The sequence below is a fragment of the Etheostoma cragini genome, chromosome 19 (assembly GCF_013103735.1).
Source record: "Etheostoma cragini isolate CJK2018 chromosome 19, CSU_Ecrag_1.0, whole genome shotgun sequence".
In the NCBI taxonomy this organism is placed as follows: domain Eukaryota; kingdom Metazoa; phylum Chordata; class Actinopteri; order Perciformes; family Percidae; genus Etheostoma; species Etheostoma cragini.
In genome coordinates, this window is record NC_048425.1 from 15,387,224 (window position 1) to 15,409,722 (window position 22,499).

Below are 22,499 nucleotides of genomic sequence, written 5' to 3' on the forward strand. Positions count from 1 at the left end.
ACAGAAAAAAAAAAAGTGGTGTGAAGCAGAGTATTTCAAGCCAGCACGGTCTTCCCCTTAACATCTATAAGTGCATTAATATTAATCTGGATGTGTTATCTGCTGTGATGCTGTGGGCTGATCAACAGCCCAATGCACTCTAAGTGTGTCTTCATTTTTATAATGGATCTACTATACCCTTGGACCTAATATACTAAAAGAGCTTTAATTGCAGGTAGACACACTTAAGAATGTACTATTATGTTCTTTTCAACTGATGAATACACAGTATGTCTGCAACTCTTTCACTCTGTGGGCAATGATTAAAGACACTAACCCAAAAATGTCCTAATACACACACTACATAGCAGCAACAACTGAATCAAAGTTATTCATGTATTCCAAAGCTGTTAAATTGTCATCACATTATTAAATGACTAAAACCTGTCTTCTCAGTTAATGAATGTTGCTACACAGTAAGGGCCCTCTCTTCCCATACGCAGTTCATAATGTTGGCAGATTTACCATCATAATTCTTTGTAGGATATGTGTTTACATGTCTTTTATGCCAACTAGTTAAGCTAACACTAGCTCCATGAGTTGGTAAAAAATATTTCCAGTTGACTCTTTATTATTACTAGCTATGACACCATAAACAACATCTTACATATACGCCTGACGGTAAAAAAGCAACACTTTACGTTTTCAAGCTAAGTTATGTTACATCAAATTAAAAAGAAATATTGCAGACAACAAGTACATGTCTGTGTTCACCTGAAACCTAAACATGCAAATATTGGAATGGACCTCCATCATTGCCATCACTACCACCTGTTGCTATTTTTTCAAATCATTGATGGTATTCCATAATGCACGTGAAAACCATTTGACCACACGCTGAACTGCATCTCCATCTTTCCGCTTTGCTTCAGTCCTAGAAAATCTGAGGAAGATAATATCAGCTGATATTGTTTGGAACCCATTTCATGCTCAATGGATTGAAATGATGAAGCGCTCTGTCGGTGACATTAAAAGTCCACAGGTCCAGTCCAGGTTCACAGTGAATTGGTAGCAAGGACTTCAAATTTTATGTTCTTGAATAATCACATATATCTGCCTGCAGGACTGTAAAAGAGTTCAAGAGTTTTATTAAGAGTTGATTACTATACTGACCTAGAGGAAAATCTCATTAAGTTGTATATCTAATTTATTCAATGCATAAAAGTGAGTAAGTACGATATTTTAATCTCTATCACTCAATAATTACCTGCCTGTCACAGTAAATTGATTGGGCAGACACAGGCAGGTGATGACTGGTTACAACATGCAGGGTTTAACGACATACAGCAACAGAATACACATGTGTTTCATTGCATAAAAAGGGATTCTTCAGCTTGAATTAAAGATCTGGAGTTTCCGATATGTTAGTTAGAAACTAACTGCATACTGTATGGTTTTGTGAGCACTAAGATTCCAATTTGCCATATTTCAACAATACATGCAGTACAGTATTTGTGAGGTTTATCAAGGGTGGTGGGTAATGTAGGGTTTGGAATTATTGGTAGGCTTAAGCTTAATTCCTTCCTAAAAGATATGTGGACAGACTGCTGTCCTTGGTATTATATTGTACACACAATGAGGCTTAAGTTAAAGAATACAAAGACCCATGTCTTCCTTGTTGTGCCTGTATTAGCCTATTGTTTGTGTCACTATGACACCTTCTCCTACTTTTTCATTCTTTTACATGTTGTGAGTTGGCCTTAACAGGTGTGTGACCCTGCATCAGTCTGGCTTGCTGAGACCAACCTTTCTATTCCTCTTAAGCACAATCCATGACAAAAGAAAATGCACAACTGTATGAGTTTCCAAACACTGCTGTGGTTGATCATTTAACGGCCATTATAATCCCGTAATCTCTAAACAACTATGGGATCAAAACATAAGGTCGTCCGGGCAATGTTAAGTAAACATATCACAGTTAAAAATATGAATATGTGAATTAACAATTTTCATCTACTTGAATAGGCCATAGGCTATGTGAATCGACCTCTCTCCCACATTAGCCTGCCCAAACCTCAACCTCACCTATCATCTATGAGGTTTATGATGCACATTTGAGTGTGTAAACCTGCATTAAGGGACTATTTGGGCTACCAGAGGAATTTTGGGGTCTTAAGTCAAAATAGAGTTGACCCCCCTTTTTCCAATAATACATTTTTCTATGACCCTACAAAGGATTGGGAAAGAAGGGAAGACCCTCCCCAACAATTTATTGATGCCTTCTGTTCTGGTTTGCACTTGGCCAAGATGTACAGCCACTGTTTTTTTACAACCATGACAAACACGGCTAACCTCTGCCTTCTCATCTTACACATCACACGCCACTCCATTTCAGTAGATGTACTCTCTGATATATGGATAGGCTTCCTCAGTCATTGAATATTTTAAGGTATATAAGCAAAGCTGCCGAAGCTGAACATTATCCAAAACTCGAGCATCAGTTTGGGATTGTGGATGCTACCACTCCTTCCTTCTCTAATGACTTGTAAAGGCTGTTGTTTGCACAATTTCACAAATAATCACCAGGACCTGAAGGATATTTGAGGCGGGTATGGCTGCAGCCTGGAGACATCCCGTCTCATACCCCTTCAACTTTTCAAAATAAAAGCTTGCGTCTGGTCTGCTATGTTTTAATAGGCCAACCGTGGTGTTTTTTAATTAAACAGTACGGCAATAATGCTAATGAAAAAAATGTCAGCAGATGTCTTTGTTACAACATGATGGAACTAGCAAAGCAGTTTTGTGTTTAAATGATTTATCAGTTTGGGAAAATCACACGGTCTCTACAAAGCTACAGCTCAAATGGTCTGGCTGAGTAAACAGGGAGGGACCCATCTGAAATGCGGGGCTGGGACTGAGAGAGCTACATGGAGCTACATAGAAAAATATGTACTTAACAAGCCACTTTTAAATTTTGCTGTTTTTATGAATACAAAAGTTGGGTGACCCTCACCTCAAATAAGAATAAAAATACATGACCTTACCATATTTTCCTCTGGTTTCCATTAATACTGAACGGCCCCTAATTTATCCTTTTCTATTCTGGGGTAACAAAACACCGGTAAATAGTGTGGCGAATTGGCTAATTTCAGGTAGTTGCTAACTGTTTTCTCTAACTTTTCTGTCTGCCGTTAGTTAGCATACAGTAGCTACATATCAGAGCTTTTTTACTTAAATCAGCTGTAGCTGGAAATGAGAGCAATTAGAGCAAACCAAACTGTATTGTGGCGGGCAGTAAAACCAAAACAATGAGCTGAAAGATGCTAAAAGGCTTCTCAGAAAAGATCGTCACATCAGAGTCAGGTAATATTTACCTGTGGGTTCGTCACTAAAAGAACATTTGATCCATTGCTTACACAAAAAACATTGATAAGTGCAGCTGTAATGTCTTTAAACTAGGCAGCAACAACAAAGAAACTATACTACATACTGTAGATTCAAGAAAAAAGTTGTACATTTCTTAGCACAGAGGCAAGGTTATCTCACCTCCTTTTTGTTTGGTAAAATGAATTTTAGGTCTTAATATTATGTGAAATGACTTGAAGAGTGGATTTATTTCTTTTATCCTATCCTTTCAGAGATTCAAAATGAGCAGTTTTTTATCTTCTCTGTTCCCATGCTGAGCACAGCTTAAGATGGCCATGATGGCGAAGCAGAAGCAGCATATGGTAAGTGTCCTAAGATGTAAAAATAAGAAAAAAATCTGTGCCTGATCAATTATTCATTGAGTCTTGCCCATTATATTTCTTGGGAAAATATAAACGTAGCTATGAAAGCAAACGCTCTTTACTTTAGCTTCCATGTTGTGTATACTGACAAATGTTATTCCTCAAATAAGAAATTAGAATAATGTATTAATTGATTGACCTTGAAAAAGAGGAAATCTCTTTTGGCACGACAGCGAGGTCTCGCTCAGGCACAATTAAGCAGAGCAGATACTTGCTTTAAAACTTAAACAAAAAGGATTTTTTAAATATCACATATTTTGAATGTGTTGTTTCTACTTAGGAGCATGTTACATAAATCAAATTATCGAAGAAGCTAGAGAACAAAACAAGAACACTGATGCCCAAAGAGTCCTCGAAGCACTTGCCTGTTACTGTGATACTCATACTTCATGACTCACAGGACAATTTGTATCTGTTTGATTAAATTAGAAAATTCATGCATAATACACAGACAATCATGACTGGCTTAATCTCTTTAGTTGTGTGATAAGTTCATAAAATAATTCAAAATTCTTAACAAATGTTTTGATGAAGTAGAACTCAACAACACCTTATTAGTAACAACCTGAAAATCAATTTACAGACAAACCAAGGAGAAGAAAAACTAAGCACTAAAATCAATGTGTTCAATGACAAAATCTATTAGTCAGCCACGACATATTTGTAGATGAAGTCATGGTTACAGAGATGCACATTAAGCCCAAGGACACTGGCGGCCAACTGAAGAGACAATACTAATCATGGTTGTGAAAAACGGTCTAAGACCTCCTTTCTTTGCTTTACATTTTAGTAAAATGCAATAATAAGTTATATTAACAACGATCTACGCTGGCGTTCAGAAGTACTTACTGACAAATCATTGAAATATGGTTCTTCAAGGTTTAGGTCATTTCACTTTAACATGACATCAACACTCACTGTATGGGATTTAAATGATATGTCTTTTGGAAACTCGGTTAATAAGCTGCCTAGAGATTCAAATTTGAGCTGAAACAATAAATCAATGAATCAATCTATTGATTGACAGATACTTAATGGCAACCATTCTGATCATTGATTGACCATTTCAATTACATAAGTAAAATAAGGCTTTCAGGTTTTAAACTCAAATTGGATGGCTAGCTTTGTTTAGTTTTTCTTACATGTAGTTAATTACCTATTGTATAAATACATTTTTATACTACATTTATTCAGTATAAATAAATACTAACAAAATATCTTCATGTTTTGGACTGTTGGTCAAACAAATTAAAAACCTTGGAGATGTAGAATGTATTTGTTTTGGCCCGGGTGTTGTAAAGCCTTTGCCGAGGGGAAATACCTGTCGGTTTCTATTGATTGGGAAAGAAAATCCATTTAGGATATCCTTGGGTGCACGATGGACTGGAGGGACTGACAAGTTCGTTCAATATCAACATGTATACAAATATGTTGTAAGATTTCACTTTTTTATACTCATCCATCCATCCATCCATCCATCTTCATCAGCTTATCCGGTGTCAGGTCACTGGGGGAGGAGGTCCAGCGGGGGACCCCAAACTTCCTTTTCCCAAGCTCATTAACGAACTCCGACTGGGGGATCCCGAGGTGTTCCCAGGCCAGGTTGGAGATATACACCCTCCACCTAGTCCTGGGTCTTCTCCGAGGCCTCCGCCCAGCTGGACATGCCTTGAACACCTATGGGGAGGGCCCCAGGAGGCATCCTCACCAGATGCCTGATTTGTAAACTCAGTGCTTATGAATTTTAGTGTAACATGCAGTGTATGAATAGGAGTATATGAAGAGGAATGTGTACAGTTATATTTTTGCAAGAAAGAAAATTGTCATGCTATTCGTATTTGTACTTATGGGTTGTTTTGTCTGAAAATGTTCTGCTGTCATGTTTAATAAGGACGTCATCAGCTAATGGGAATCCTAATAAAATCAAATCGCATCAAATCGATTTCAGAGACTTTGAGACTGACACTGTTTTAGAGAGACAAAGCTGCAGTTGAAGGGCGCTGATAGGCTTATACTTTTCTGTGCCAGACATCATTGCAAACATTGTACTACTAATGAGGAGGGAACTGCTCATTTTAGTCATGTCCCTGCCAGAGTCACATGACTGAAGATTGGGAGCTTTTCACATCATTCACAGCTCCTTTGTTGAGGATCTTAAAGAAAGAAGAGGGCAGAGCTAGTGGAAATGCCAAGAAAATGTGCATAAATCATGTGAGAGATCTGCTCGTCCCTGACATTACAGATGCAAGGTATTGTGCTGTAATTCACTGCAACATGAATGCTGAATCCTGCTCACTTATAAGATCTCTTCATTATTATTGAATCAAACCAAAGTATCACCTGTTGTACTACATTTACAAAATCCTTCATGTGCCTGCTGTCGCTCCTCACAATCTTCCCTGAGTGCATTCCCACTCACATACAGCTCATCCAGAAAGCTGCAGCGTTCCTACACTCTCCAACGAAACTCTCTGTAAACCCACTCTTCACCAGCTGTTTGCAATCAGTTTCAAGCACTGATATTTGCTTGACCCAAGGCACAGCCTGTTCAACACAACATGCTACATTTAGATTAATAGTGGCAATAATTTTGATTTACTGGCAGAATTTATTGGTTGATCAATCAATTACTGATAAGTTTATAAAAAAAATTGCAAAGTGTGAAAAAATCCCATCAGAATATTTTGTGCCTGGCCAAAACACATTTCTGCCCAATTGGCTATACAGTAAGAACAAGAAATTCAGCAAATTCTCACATTTGTGAATCTAATAAAAACATGAAATGACTTTGTCAAAATACTTGCAGATTAAATTTCTGTCGATCGACTTATCAAAAGGAACTTATATTTTTCATGTGATGGATCACAAGCAATTTGAGGTTAAATAGAACAAACCTTGAACTCTACAGCTATTGGCCAACCCTTTGTACCAACTAACAGCTATTCAGTGTTGTTCTAATTTAACACAACCTTCTTTAAAAGTAGAACATTTTGATCACAAAACTGAAGCCAAAAAGTAGTGTATACATATTATGTCAGAGATGACAAAAGTACTCACTTCCCGTACTTAGGTAGAAGTACAGATACTTGTGTTAAAAAATACTCTGGTAAAAGTACTGATTTAACTTAACTTCTTTACTCAAGTAAAAGTAACAAAACACAGGCTTGGAAATTTACTTAAAGTATAAAAGTCAAAGTAGCCTTGTGAATGACAACCATTTTTTATGCAAAGCTACCTGGACCACACACGTTACTAGAGAGCAAACGGAGGAACTTAAGTGTTCATGGAAAACAGGTTTTTTAAATGCCGTTGGCTACATTGTAAATGGCTGTCTGCCAACAGACCTTAAACATCACATACACGATTATTGAGACATAGACTGGGACTCCAGGTTAATAAGATTCTGACTGAGTAGCAAGACAGGAATTCAATTGTGATTCTGTGAGAATTCACAGATCATGTTTCTTTTTTTTAATCTTTCCCTTAAAATTTAAAGGAATCTACATGTCTGTGTGTGTGCTCAAACATTGCTTCTGGAAAGAAAATAAAGGATTAAATATGAATGACTAAACAGACATTAATTAAGAAGTTCCCCAACACATTGGCCAGGAGGTATTCTTGATGCCTACTGTCTCAAACATACTGACTAACTAACGTTAGCACCATCGAGCCGCAATGATAGCCGCAAATGAACTACCCCTAATCTGTCGAGTCGTCTTGTAGTGGGGCGTCAAGTGCACGTAGTATAGTCCCATCCAATTAGATTGAATATGGTATTGATGATGCGAACAATAATAACGGTAACTCCAGTGAAATGATTTGAAACTTGTTAGTGAGGACTAGATTAGGACTAGATTAGTATTTAAATCCGATTCTGGTGTCCAACTTGGCCCCAGGTGTGTCTCTGAGCCAACTTATCTCTGCTGATGCACCATGCCACCTAGCTAACAGGGGAAGAACACAAACAACAGAATGACTAGCTAACTTACTTTAAATGTGCAAAAATTATGGACCAATACAGCAGTTTTATTGGCTGCTGGGTAGGTGACTCATTGATCATCTTGACTAGTAATTGGCAGAGGTAATTAATAAGTAAAAGTCTTGTTCCTCAGAGATTTTGTGTTGTTGTGAAATATTGCTTTGCTGGAGGAAGTAAGCTGGAGTATTGCACTTTCAATAAATTATGAATTGGAATGATTCCTTATTATTATAATGCAACTTTAATTTGTAATGGTTAATCAGGAATATTTCATGCTAGCGAGAATATTTTGATTATCAACCAAGTTGGAGCTTTAATTCCAGAGAGATTATCTCTGTGTTTTCTATCAAAGAGCCTCTATCCAAACCTTTTAGATGTTAGAATGATAATGTTGATGTTTCTGGACTGGACCGCCTTTGCCTTTTGTATCCAATTTGTGAAAACAGGTGTGGTGCATCCTGAAACAGATGTTGATTAAAAGGAGTGAAGGCACAGACACATAACCAACAATATGTGATTTGGTGTTCAAGTAACTGTATTAATGGAAATTCTTTGCTTGAAGGAGGAGACGCCACATACATTGGATGACCTGTCAGATGTTGATTGTAGAGGATGGATGAATCTTGCTCCAAAATAACAAAAAAGGTGTTTTGATTCATGTGGATGATGCAGACACATTAACATTGTAAAAAAAAAAATTTTTGCTGTGACAGAATACATAAATGTACATATATAACTTAATTATTACTGCAAATAAATGCCTAATGTGGGTTGTGAGACATGCCACCCATTACATGCCAGTGGGGTGGCTGTAGCTCAGTGGTAGAGTGGTCACCTGAAAATTGGAAGGTTGGTGGTTCAATCCCTGGCCCTGGTCCCATGTCGGAGTGTCACACTGAACTCAGAGTTTCTCCCGATGCTGCACATCGAAGTGTGAGCAGGTTCCACCTTGTACAGCAGGCTTCTATAAATGTGTGAATGGTTCCTGTACTATGTAAAAGCACTTTCAGTTAAGACTAGAAAAGCGCCAAATAAGACATTTACATTTATATTATGATCGGGCAACAAAGGGCTTCTAGCTGAGTCTTCACTCAGCCGGTCTCCCCCACACGATTTCTTTGTCATGCTTTGCAAGTGCTTTTTGGGCTCAATTAACAAGATGGTCCTAACTCCCCAACAGCGGTCTGCAGAGACTCTTTGTTGATTCAGTTCTCCTCAACCGGCTGCTTGCCACTGCTCCCTCTATAAACCCTGTAAATTCTGCTGTACAACGAGAAAGTTATTCTTCTTTCCAACATGCATACTGAGGCATCCTGTTTCGTAAAGACTGTGGTGGTAAAGAAACACTGCTCTCTCGTTTCTTGAGATGATTTGTCAATTGAGTACATAGTATTGTATATATTCTCCTTGTTTTCACGATTGACTGATACACCCCTGATACAGACCTTCACTCACACAGGAGAACGGACTGCCAGCCTTTGACCACAGGGAACAACAGGGAGTTTTTTACCTTGAGTGCAACAGAGCCTTGTGGGTCCTGTTTTGTTTCAACTTGTGCAAACACGACGACACAGGTGACTCAACACAGAATCCTGCAAATGGTTTCATTAGCACCAGCGATGGTGACTGCTAGCCAGTGTCATGGATGCCAACATGGATGTGAAGCCCAACATGGATGTGAAGCCCAACATGGATGTGAAGCCCAACATGGATGTGAAGCCCAACATGGATGTGAACCCCAACATGGATGTGAAGCCCAACATGGACGTGAATATGCTATACTTAAAAACTGGCTTTGCATTTGAGGAGAAAGGAATGCATACTGTTTGTTGGACCTCAGGGATACACACATCATGATTCAGTCTGCTCTCAGACAAGAAGGAAATAAACGTGCCCTGCACTCATTTCAAAACCAGTTGACTGACAGTTCTGTCTTAAAAAAACAAATACCAAACCAGTTCAACCAAACTGGACACCGCAATTACACCTAAGATCCAAGAAACCACAGACAAAGCTTTTAAATGAACATAAAGACACAAAAGAAGACCATTCCTACTATAGTGACACATGCTGGCAGTGGGGACCAATAAGAGCAGAGCAGTAATTACAGCTGAAAGCACAAGGATCATTTGCCATCCACAAGTTCAATTCAGTTCTTTAAGAATTGTCGGCAATGGCTCATCTTACCTCCTGCACTGTTCTTGCAAACAATTTCATGCATGCTAGATAATTTCAAAAAGCACTCCATATTACTTACTGACCCTGTTCACACACATAAAAACAATCTTCATTTCTCTCTAAACTAAAAGATACCTGTAACCATTCTCAAAGGACTGATGCGGCTTTCTCAGCATTCTGTTGTTGAATGTCAGCATATTTGGCTTGAGAGTTCTGGGATTGAAAACAGGAAATCTGTCTCTTTCTCTGTGTCTCTCTCTGTGTCTCCGTCTCTCTTTCTGTGTCTCTCTGTGTGTTTCTGTCTCTCTGTCTCTCTGTCTCTCTGTCTCTCATGAGAACATGAACTGTCAAATGCAAGTCAACATATTCAAGGCTTAGTTGGACATCTTCTAAAATGAATGAGGCTTGTAGGGGATTATAGTGAATAGTTTTTCTGTATGCAATACACGTCAACATCTACATATATTGCTTATGTGCATGTTCCATAGTGTTTGTCCTTCACTTTCTCCATACTGTAATGTTTGATAACTGTATTTTTCATAAATACTGATAAGCTAACCTTTCACCCTGGGGGGATCCCTCTTTTTTCCATTTTCACCATTTCATGTGATTTGGGGCTAAATTCATTGATAAACCTGACTTAACTGTGCTGTAGAAAAAGTCCAGCAGGTTTATTAACCCTTGTGTTGTCTTCCCGCCAAAATTGAAAATCAACGCTTTTAATCAACGTTTAACTTTTTCTTACGTTTTTGTCCCATTTTTCAACACTTTTGATGCTTTTTTCAATGTTTGTCACTTTGTTTTGACGTTTAACACTACGTAACACTAACTTATTAACTAGTTTTATCAGTAATTTTAAGAATTTATGTTCCATAAACCTCATTTATAGGAAGTTCTACCTAATGTTTGCGTTAGAAAAACAGAAATAGGAATTATTTAGACTAAAATTAAAGGAATGGATGTTGATGGATAATCACAGACTGGAAAATGTCAACTTTTCCTCAATACTATTTCTAAATGCCATAAAATTGAATAAGACAACCTAAAATTTATGAAAATAGAGATTTGCACTTGCCAAAGAGAGTTGTGTGGAATCAGTCATGTTATTTTGGGTAGTTAAAAAGAACATTAATATGAGAAAATGGATCAATTTGACCCAAGGACAACATGAGGGATAATAAAAAAGAAGGTAAGCGTTGACTTTTAGATACAATTTCTAAGAAGCAGACCTTCTTCAGCAGTTCAGTGTCTGTTGCAGAGGGGGTGAGAGTATGACTCACTGTCTTACCTCATCCTGAAGCTTGTCCAGGGAGTTGAACCAGTGACCTTTTCAGTTACCAGCCTGCCTCTTACAGCTCCCAGCAGCCTCCATACCACTGCACCAGCAGACCTGCATGTCCAGGTTCACTTCCACAAGTCCAGAGTTGCAGAATGACAACAGAAAAGTCATTCATGTTGCTACACTCTGATGTAGTCACTTCCATTATTGATTGAAAGCTCTTCTAAATCTATGCTGTATGCTGTCTTCTTGTGATATACCAACGAACACACAAAACCAAACCTGGCAACACAAGAATTGTTTGCAAGAGCAGTGCAGGAGGTAAGATCAGCCATCGCAGACAACTCATAAAGAACTTGTGGATGGCAAATGATGCTTCTGCTTTCAGCTGTAATTACTGCTCTGCTCTTATTGGTCTCCACTGCCAGTATGTATCACTATAGTAGGAATGGTCTTCTTTTGTGCCTGTTATGTTCCTGTACAAGCTTCATCTGTGGTTTCTTGGATCTAAGGTGTAATTAGAGTGTTCTGTTTTGATGCATGCATGAAAGAGAAGAAGAAATAAAAAGGGGGACGAGTGTTGCGTAAAACAATGACTTCTCCCTTTGGTATAATCCTCTTTTTTCAATCTTGGCTAACATCATCAGACTTGATTTGACAAAAGAAGCAACAATTTGCCTCTGCTTTTACGGTGATGACATGGTGTATCGAATTGCAGGAGATGGCCTAAACTAAGCCAAATAGCCTAATATTTAATAATTGTGCTGCCAATGCCTATTTTATAAAGTTGTTTATGTGAATAGTAACACTGGGTTGTTCCCCAGAGATCTTGATCATTTTATTTTTTATGGAAATGTGTAACTGGGAAACCTTTTTATACATTTTCAGCGTCTTTTTCCTATTACTGTATTGTAAGCTAAGTCTTAATATCTGCTAACATGGGTTTTCAAGGATCACATTTAATATATTGTATCTTCTCAAATATACCTCTGCCTCAGGCATAACCTTCAATGAAAATGAAATGTGTTTGAATGATTAATGCTATTAATTGAGATTTGCAGGGATCACGAAAGATCAACCATTGAAGAGTCACTTCATTTAAGGCTTGTTAAAATAAACATTTTAAAGCACATGCATTCAACCTTAAGCATAAATGCCATTTTGAACATTTCTGTAATGAAACAGGCGTCAAGGGCATTTTTAGCAATTGACTGTTGAAAATAAAAAATGTCTACTCGACTTCCATCAAATGCATGTGCAGTGCGCTGTTCCGCACAGTGAAGAACAGCTATGGTATTGTGAAAATATGATTAGCAAAGCCATTTTACATCTTGCCTGATGAGGTCAAATCCAAAGCCACAATACGCCTCACATCTTCAACTTCTCTACACTCACCCCCATCACACTCTCCTCCTTACATCTGCTGCCACGTAAACACACACAACTCCAAAAGGAAACCCTGCATGTGTCTGTCACGTCTTTCTACAAGTATTTCAGTTTGTTATATATGGAGAAATAAAAAGAAAAATTATAAGAACAAATAAAAATAAGAAATAAAATAGAACCAGAATTATGTAAACAGATTACAAACGAAAACGAAATAGAAGAAATAAGTAAAAATGTTGTGAATATTACACTAAAATGTATAGCACCTACTGTGTGTGTGTGTCTGTGTATATACAATTTATATATATGCACACGTGTGTGTGTGTGTGTGTGTGTGTATAGACATGTAGATATATACATATACATACACACACACTGTATATATATATACACACGTGTGTGTATGTGTGTGTGTGTGTGTGTAAAATAGAGACATGAAACATGTCAAAAAAATACATGGGATTAATTGTGCAGTAGAAATAATTTCAGTAGGCTATTAATGTAAGCCAGGATTGTTGATTATTGCAGTGTTACTAGAATATTGCACAGTTGAAGATTAAATTATTCACCATTATCGACAGGGAGGAGAAAGAGAAAACTCATTTCTCCCTCATTTTGACTCGTAGGCCTACAATTTGGGAATGCTTGTTTACAACACAAAAATACCAACTTCTTATTAATAATATAGTAATTGAGATCATTTTGGCTAAGCCTTGTCCCAAGCCTAATCATATCCCAGCAATATGAAAATAATGCTACGTGGTGGGGGCGGGGCAGGGGTGGGTGAGTTTATGATAACAACACATGGGGCATCATTAGGAGCGAGAGCGCACCGTGCTGAAGAAGGAGAGCTGCGGCTGGACGGAACTCTACTCCTGGCAATCAGGAGGCGCGCGACAACGCCATGAAAGGGCGCAGGTGGGGATTATTTTTTATTTATATAAGTTATCTTGAGATATGATCAACTGGCTTCAGATGACCCCTAACGACTCCGTGAAGTGGAAACCTCGTATCCGTGTCATTTTGGTAAATTGGCCGCGGAGCTGCGCTTTTTTGATGCACTCCTCAGACATTAGATGGATGGCTGTGAATTCATGGCACAATCCAGCCACTCCGGGGTATAGATAAAGTGCACACAGGCGGGATGAATTCATTTAACGCCAGCGGAATGGATGCGTTCACGGTCGTCCATCTGAATACCTCCTGGAGTCTGGACAGTGGATATTCTTTAGCAGCCATAGCCAGCATTGCTGCCCTTGTAAGTTTTCTCATTCTCTTTACGGTTGTTGGGAATATTCTGGTGGTTATCGCGGTGTTGACGAGCAGGGCGCTGAAAGCCCCACAGAACCTTTTTCTGGTGTCTCTGGCCACCGCGGACATCCTGGTAGCTACTTTGGTGATGCCGTTTTCTCTGGCGAATGAACTAATGGGTTACTGGTATTTTGGAAAAGTGTGGTGCGGTATTTATCTGGCTTTGGATGTTTTGTTCTGCACTTCGTCTATTGTTCATCTGTGCGCAATAAGCCTGGACCGCTACTGGTCCGTTACGCAGGCTGTAGAGTACAACCTGAAGCGGACTCCCAAACGCGTCAAGTGCATCATCGTAATTGTGTGGCTTATATCTGCTTTCATCTCGTCTCCGCCGCTCATATCTATAGACAGCAACAATGATATCAGCTCTCAGCCTCAGTGCGAGCTGAATGATGACACTTGGTACATCCTCTCCTCCAGCATCGCGTCCTTCTTCGCTCCTTGCTTAATTATGGTGCTGGTGTACATCAGAATATACCAGGTGGCCAAAACCAGAACCAGAACCATGTCGGGTAAAAATCCCAGGCCAGATGGTGTTGAACAAACTGAGAATGGACTGAGCAAAGCCACCTCCCCTCTCCATGGAGAGAGAGAGAACGGGCACTGTCAGTGTCCGCCTACACCCAGCCAACGCACCGTCACATTCGGCCAACAGACCGAGGATGCTGACATGGAGGAGAGCTCCTCCTCAGAGGGCAAGGGTCACAAACCCCAGCAGGAGGAGGACCACCAAAAAGCCAAGAAGGCTAGCCAAAAGAAAATCCCCCTCTCCAAACAGTCCACTCGCATCTCCAGGGTCAGTAACAAATCCAAGGAGCTCTTTGCCTCCAGGAGGAGACGTCGCCGGGGCTCTTTAGCCAGGAAAAAGGTCTCTCAAGCGAGGGAAAAGAGGTTTACGTTTGTCCTGGCTGTGGTCATGGGGGTGTTTGTTTTGTGCTGGTTCCCCTTTTTCTTCAGCTACAGCCTGTACGGTGTGTGCAGGGACTCCTGTAAGATCCCAGACCCCCTCTTTAAATTCTTCTTCTGGATTGGCTACTGTAACAGCTCCCTCAACCCTGCCATCTACACCATCTTCAACCGAGACTTCAGGCACGCCTTCCAGAAGATCCTCTGCAAGTCTTGGAAAAAGTCCTTTTAGATCCCGAGCTGCTGCGCCACCCTGACTATCTTAAAGGAAATATCAAAGTGAAAAAGAAGCCTGTTTTGTCTATTACTGTCACTTGTTACTCGCTGTTATGTCTCATTGTCCTGTTGTAATTCACGGCAGCGCACACCATCAGTGTGACCACGTCCTGGGTGTCTCTACAAGCTTCAATATAAAGTGTTTCCATTACAGGCATTCACAATCTGAATAGTGAGCATCACGTTCTTTTATCCCTACTTGTGTGTGCTGTAATGTTTTATAGTGCATCATCATTGGTCAGGCTCTTTACACATTCACAAAAGATTCAAACATGGGCTGGATTTTTCTGCTTGGAGACCCAGGGCAATTAGCTCTAAGCCCCCCCCCCCCCCTTAATTCCCTCCACTCTGTGCAATGGCTGATACTTTTCTTTCATTTTTGGGATGGAATATTACTTGGCAAAACAAATTCTGAGTGGTAACAATGTATGCAAAATATGCAACATAACTAAGCACAAAACTGAAATACTGAAGGTTCTATGACTTGAGTTTGACAAAGGGATCTTTTTCCTGAGGAAGTACAAATTTGAGGTACTTGTACTTTACTTGAGTCTTTTCTTTTCATGCCAATTTCTACTTCTGCTCCTCTATATTATAGAGAGACAGCTTTAGTTACTTACAAGTTAGGAGTTTTGCACACAAAACACATGTAGTTTATAAAATACATTGTTTTAATATAAATTTAACTACCCAACAATTTACAGGCCTACAAGTCCAGCTGAAATGATCAGAGCATTAAACACTTAGTTGATTGGCAGAACGTTTTGATTGTTTCCTGTTTCTAAACTGTGTGGGATTTTCTGCATTGGGGAGTATTACTTGTAATACTCCAAGTACATTTCCTGATACTACTTACATATCTTTACTTAAATAACATTTGTAACTAACGGAGTATTTTTACAGTGTGGTGTTAGTGCTTTTACTTAAGTAGAGGATCTGGATACTTCTTCCACCACTGGCTGCAGAAAGAGGTCTCCCTCAACTTCAAATCCTGCTCTCTACCCACTGCAGGTTTAACAGAATAGCTGCCATTTTAAGAAAAAAAGGTTTTTCGCTTTCTTGCTGCGAATTAGATGAAGAGACATATGTGAATATGTAGCTGGAGCACGCGGCTGGTAAGCCTAGCTTAGAATAAAAACGAGGCAACAGCTTGCCTCCTAACATAAATCAGCCTCATAGCATGTCTAAAGCTCACTCTATACCATATTGTTAAATCCATGTGAAAACCAAATCACAAAAAACAACAATTTATTGTTTTACAGCCGGTCATGTGCTTGTCTTGGACGCCATAACGTTGTTTTTCTTATAAAACTATTTCTAACTACTACAATGTGTTTAGCAAGGTGGATTTTGTTAAACTGTTTACAGGTTTACAGCTTTTATGCTAAGCTAAGATAACCTATTGCTAGCGCCAGCTATATCACAGTACAGATATTAGAGTATTAACAATCTTCTCATTTAACTCTTAGCAAGAAAGCGATGGGTGTTACCCAACATTTCAAACCCTGCTTATGAGTTTAGGGGATAAAGCCGACCCCGATCTCAAGGCCCCTTTTGACGTCAGTGTTGTGCTGTAGTTCTGCGTAACACACACACACACACACACACACACACACACACACACACACACACACACACACACACAGCTTTGAGTGTCATTACACAGATGACCAAAGGCAAGGCACAACAGCAGATTTAATCACTTCAGAGTAAAGATTTAAGACGGCACTGAGAAGGGCTGACTACAGACTATAAGCTAATTATTGTGACCATGAATTTACCATAGAGTATTATGGAACAAAAGGATTTTTTTTTTGCATTTTTATATTTCAAGAAACTACCTCCCTGTTAAGTTTGTCGTTTGTTTTCAAATTTACGTTTTGCAAAGTGCAGTACACATCATTCCTGTGCTTAAACTGTCTGCTGTTGTTCAAAAATAAAAGACGACGTCCTATAATGTGAACTTTTGTGTGATGTTGCGATAAAAAGCCCCTTTGATTGTCACGCAGATGTGCATAAAATGCTCAAGTGGGAATCATAGAGTTATCAAATTTTTTTTAATGGAGGCCAAGTACTCAAACAGCTATAATTTTAAGGCGATGAATTCAAATTCATTGTACAGTGGATTAGTTTAGATTAGTGTAGTAAGTATAAATGAATCACCATTAACATTCAACACGTTCATTAAACCCAACTCAGCAGTTTACTTTTCAGCTTAAAAGAGAAATTATCCATTTATGCAAAGCCATGAACGTGATTTCACAACCTGATCTCACATGGACGTTTGGGCAGTGGCGGCCAGCACAAAGGCATCCTTCAGCGTATCAGGGAGAGCAGCATCTAGACCGAAGTTGAAGTAGTAACAATAGTGATAACATAAAGTAGTAATTCAATCTACACAGCTAATAGTATGTAAGGGGAAAATTCCACGTAGGGAGGTTAGTCGGGGGGGATGGGTCAAACATAGATCTTTGACCCAGGAGAGCGGGGTTCGTGTCCCGCGTGTGTCCTTAACCACGTTATTGCAGCGTGTCGGGGAAGCCACTTTCTAGTTCAACCGGCCCGTGAATTCCACGTGTCACAGAACCGTAAACCCACCCACAAGCTTTTCCTTTTTTTTGGAGAGATAATTTTTTGGTGGCTTTTTCTTTTATGGGTAGACATGAACATTTATCATTGTGATGAAAAGAGAGCTGAGCCAGAAGAAGCCAGGAGGGGGGTGGGGGGGGGGGCTGCGTCTACCTTAGACATAGGGTGAGAAGATCAGTCATCCGAGAGTAGCAGGGTAAAGCGCCGGTCATTTGCATCAAAAGGGGCCAGTTGAGGGGGTTTGGGCATTTGGTAAGGAGGCCTCCTGGGCGCCTCCCTAGGGAAGTGTTCCAGGCACGTCCAGCTGGGAGGAGGCCTCGGGAAAGACCCAGGACTAGGTGGAGGGATTATATCTCCAACCTGGCCTGGGAACGCCTCGGGATCCCCCATTCGGAGCTGGTTTATGCGGCTCGGGAAAGGGAAGTTTGGGGCTCCCTACTGGAGCTGCTGCCCCCGCGACCCGACACCGGATAAGTGGATAAAGATGGATGGATGGATGGAGAAAAGGGGGAGAGAGATGGGGGATGACACGCAACAAAGGGCCGCAGGTCAGATTCAAACCCAGGCTTCTGCAAGACTCAGCCAACATGGTGGTTACTGGGTGTGAGGCCGCCCCGAGCTTTCCCTTAACCTAACAGCGTCAAACGGGACTCCAATAATCCCAACTAAACGCGTCAAAAGGGACGCCAATAGTCCCAACCAACCATGTCAAAAGGGACGCCAATAGTCCTGGCCAAGTGCGTCAAAAGGGACGCCAATAGTCCCGACCAAGCGTGTGGTGTATGATGCTAAAAGTGTCTTTTTAGCGTCAGTAACAACGACAAAGGCACCTGACCAAGCATCCATATTTTACAAGATTGTTGTGGTTTTTACTGTGTTGTGCAATTATACATCTTAATTTTGTGGAGAAATTAAACAATGACAACCAGATTGTTAACTATATAAGAGCTCATGATCTCTATTAGGGGATTGTTGACATATGCATGAGCCCAAACAATGTTACACTCTCAGCAGTGTGAGTTTGGACTTATTTTATCATGGGATCCAGATTGAAAAAGGGTTCAGTCCCACTAATGGACAGTGTTCATGCTTGTATCAGGGTGTTTGGGGACCTTTCAGCACAACAGGTTTGATGTTGGTCTGGCTGGCTCATACTCTAATACTCCACTGTGGGCAGGACTGAGGTGAACCTGCGTTCCCCATAGCAGACTCATGTTGTTTTCCTCCTACTTTTCTGCTGTGGGTGAGCACAGCCAAAAGCTGTGAGTGACGTGTTCAGAGTCCATCTGCTGTTGTTCTAACTGCTGTTATAACACCAAAAAGAACACCGCATCCCAGTCTTTCTAATTGTTTGAATAACGAGAATGAACAGGTAGGTGTATAGTGGCTGATGGAAAACGGCAGGCAAATATATCTGTCACCAGTCTGTGTATGTTTTATTTAGCCAAAACGCACCAACAGCCAAAATTCTGCTTTTTCTCACCGTCAGAACCAAAAGAAAGTGTCACTCTATGATTAAATTGTGCTAAATCCCTTAACATTTTAACCCAAAAGGTAAACATTTTTTCTCATAAGGTCAAAGAAAGATGATTAGGTGTCCTGTTCTCCCGATGTCCTTTTACAGATTTATAGATTTGGTAAGGACAGGGCCTTCTTCACCTCGATGAATAAAATGTATTAGGTCGCACATTAACCTCTGCGGCTTTCTGTGGTTCACCAGGGTTGTATGGCTTAAAAAAACTCTCCAGCCTGCTCATGGTATGAAAAGTCAGCACTAAAAAAAGCAATTTGTTTAAAATGATAGGTGGTTCATTTCTTTCCTGGCTTAAAAATCAAGGGGAAGGTATCACCATGGGAACGGCTTTCTTTTTTAGACAGTTTTGGTTGCACAGCTTCACTTGTTATAAATAGGTTTTGAAAGGCATAACACATGATTAATAGAAAGCAACTAGCATAATTCAAAGCAACTCACTTGGATCTACGAGGAACAAACCATACTGCTATTTGTATGAAAGCTGTTTGGCCCTTTTATTCCACCGATGACCTCTAGATGCCGGCTCAAAAAACTTTGACTGGTTTGAAACCCTTAGGAACGCAACGGCTGAGTCAGCCCTTAGCTGCTAAATGCTCAGCTATGTTCACAAGCTTGTCATCAACTTTTGTTGGTAGTGCTTAGTGGGTCTATTAGCGGTTGGGAAAAAAAAGTGATACAGCATAGAATCACAATATCTTCCGTGGCAATACTGTATTAATACACGTACGCCAAGTATTGTTATATTTACAGTATATACATAAATTTCACATCAGAATTTAACTTTTTGTTACTAGAATAATAAAATCAATTGCTTTTTCAGTCAAAACGGAGGTGAGGCTAAAAAAGAGAAGTGTATCTGTTTAAATAAAAACATGACAATGTTTTTATTTAAACAGATTTTTAAACAGATTTGAAGTCGGAAAAAAGGTAATAAATTGCAACATATCGCATCTAGCAATAGGTTTAAAATCTCAATAATATATGGTGACATACAGCGGGTGTCGTGGAGCCTCTGGTGACTCCCACCTCTACAGCCTATTAGAGTTTTTTCACTAAAAACAGCGGCCTCCTGCTTCTGTAAATAAGGCTGATGAGAGCAGGGAAAGCGAACCAAATAGCTGCAGTCCGTGAAACCAAAACAATGAGCTGAAAGACACTAAAAGCTCCAAAACGTTTATGGGAACTGCCAATTTTGGTGATAATTTTCCTTGGGTTTGTCACTAGGAGCAGCACTCATACCATTGCCGTCATTTGACGCCTTATTACTGAAAAATAATTAATACTTAATAATAATTCATACGCTTTATTGATCTCCTATGGGGAAATTACAATTTACACTCTGTTATTACACATGCATGCTCAGGTCCTGTACATGCACTAATGGAGAGATGTCAGATTGACTGGGCTGCTAGTGCCCTGAGCACCTGAGGGGGTTTGATGCCTTGCTCAATCCGGTTCCCAACTTCCCAACTACCTACTGCCCCCCCCCCCCCATTTGATGTTTAATGGTGCAGCTTTACTTTGACTTCAAACGACTCATTTGATTTATTCTTGAGCTAGCATCAGACCATCCATGGTGGTATGTTATTGCTTCCAGAAAATCGGCCTCACAGCTTCTTTAAAATAATCATATGATAAATGTGTTTAAATAGAAATGGAATTATTTTTGTCAATTCATCTCTTGTGCTGGCTTGCATTTGTTTCGAGAAAATGTTTTTTTTTAATTAAACAGCCATGAACTCTGAACTAAAGACTGTCTTTTTGATAACTACTATGAATAGCAACTAGGGCTGTAGGAATATCCTTCTGAGTGAAAGCTTCGAGTGTTACAACAGCTTTTCTCAGGCAGATGTCACCATCCCCTTTTGACTGGAAAGTACACAAAAACAAAGGCCCAATGTGATCAAAGTTTACCACAGAATGTGCATGCATGCATTAGGTAATGCTTTATTGGATGGTATGCATTATTACATGTAAACTTTTAATTAGGAATACACCTTTAAAGACACATGTTGTAACAAGTCAAGAGGTCTACTCTGATAAATTAGCATAGTGTTTTTCAGTTGCTTTTTAGATACACTTGCATCCTTATTTGAGAGTAAGATTGCAGGGATGTTCACCTCTCCTCAATTTACTTCAATCAAAAGCAGAAGAGATTTCTCACATCATCATTAAACCTGGCAAATTGTGCGAAATATGCAAGATGTCAGAGCCTTTGTGGCAATGACGGTGTCACACCTGACTACCTCCAATTTCCTGCCAGACCTCAGACCCTGGCAGTAGGGAAATACCGGCCGGCTATCATGAGATTGCAACAGAAATCCCATCCCGAAAGAGCTGTTTGGTGGCTGAGAGCTTAAAAAATATAAAAAGTTCAATTCAGCACATTTCAAAGTTCACCTTAGATTTTACACTCTTTAAACCATGGATTCTTAAAAGCCAACAAGTCCTCCAAGCTATAAGATGATAAAGGTTGTTTAGTCCTCCCCTTTAATATGACCCATAGGAGGGTTTTATAAATTAGCGCCCACAGGAAATACGACCCACAGGAGCGTTTCCCGTCCTCATGTCTGAACCAGAGAGGGTAACGCTTTTGGTTTTAAATGTTGTGAAACAGTCGCAATTTGGTTATGTTTAGGCACAAAAATAGTTAAAGGTTGTGGTTAGTTAGTGACATTACTTCACTACCTGTAACGCACATGACGCAAAACATGACTGAGTTCTGTTCGTTTGTTTCATTTTATTTTCAAACAGGACATGAACCCAGGTCTCCTGGGTGAAGGACCTGTGTTTGTTTGAATCTATTCACCACACCAACCTGGATCCTTACGCAGAACTGGGCTCTCCTATGGCTCCTAATTCATCACCTTAGCTACTTCATGCTTTGCCCCCTACACTAGTGTGTGGCGCCAGTAGTAAATACATGCGTTGTAATTGCTCTATGAACAAATGATTTGAGGTGGCATTTTCAGGGGAGGACAGTCAAAGTACAAATGCAGACTTGGTTTAAAGGCCCCTCTGACACACCAAGCTGACGGCCCTCGTCTGCGCTATTTGTGGCTACAATAATAGCACTGGAACACACCGCAGAGACTACAAACAACGGCCAAGTACTACATACGTTCTGCACCTGCGTGAGAGGCAAGAACTCTCCATAACAGCAGGTGGCGGTCATCTATTCGTCATTCAACAAGGGAAACCGGATAACGTTGCTATGATACCTAGCCATAGCCAAACGGAGCCTACGGTCCCTCTGCTTCACCCCCCGCCAGGAAGATAGTGGACAATGGGAGA

The 22,499-nt window shown here is 40.0% G+C and overlaps 1 protein-coding gene across 1 annotated transcript; it reads left to right on the forward strand.

Moving 5' to 3' along the window:
* The first annotated feature begins 13,406 nt into the window (after positions 1-13,406).
* Positions 13,407-15,681, forward strand: LOC117934971 (alpha-2 adrenergic receptor). Its single transcript, XM_034856998.1, has one exon. It carries the CDS (start codon positions 13,734-13,736, stop codon positions 15,036-15,038), a length of 1,305 nt encoding a protein of 434 aa, XP_034712889.1. The 5' UTR covers positions 13,407-13,733; the 3' UTR covers positions 15,039-15,681.
* The last annotated feature ends 6,818 nt before the right edge of the window (positions 15,682-22,499 follow it).

Excerpts from the sequence above, each read along its gene's own strand:
- LOC117934971 (XM_034856998.1), top strand. The coding sequence starts at position 13,734 with ATGAATTCATTTAACGCCAGCGGAATGGATGCGTTCACGGTCGTCCAT.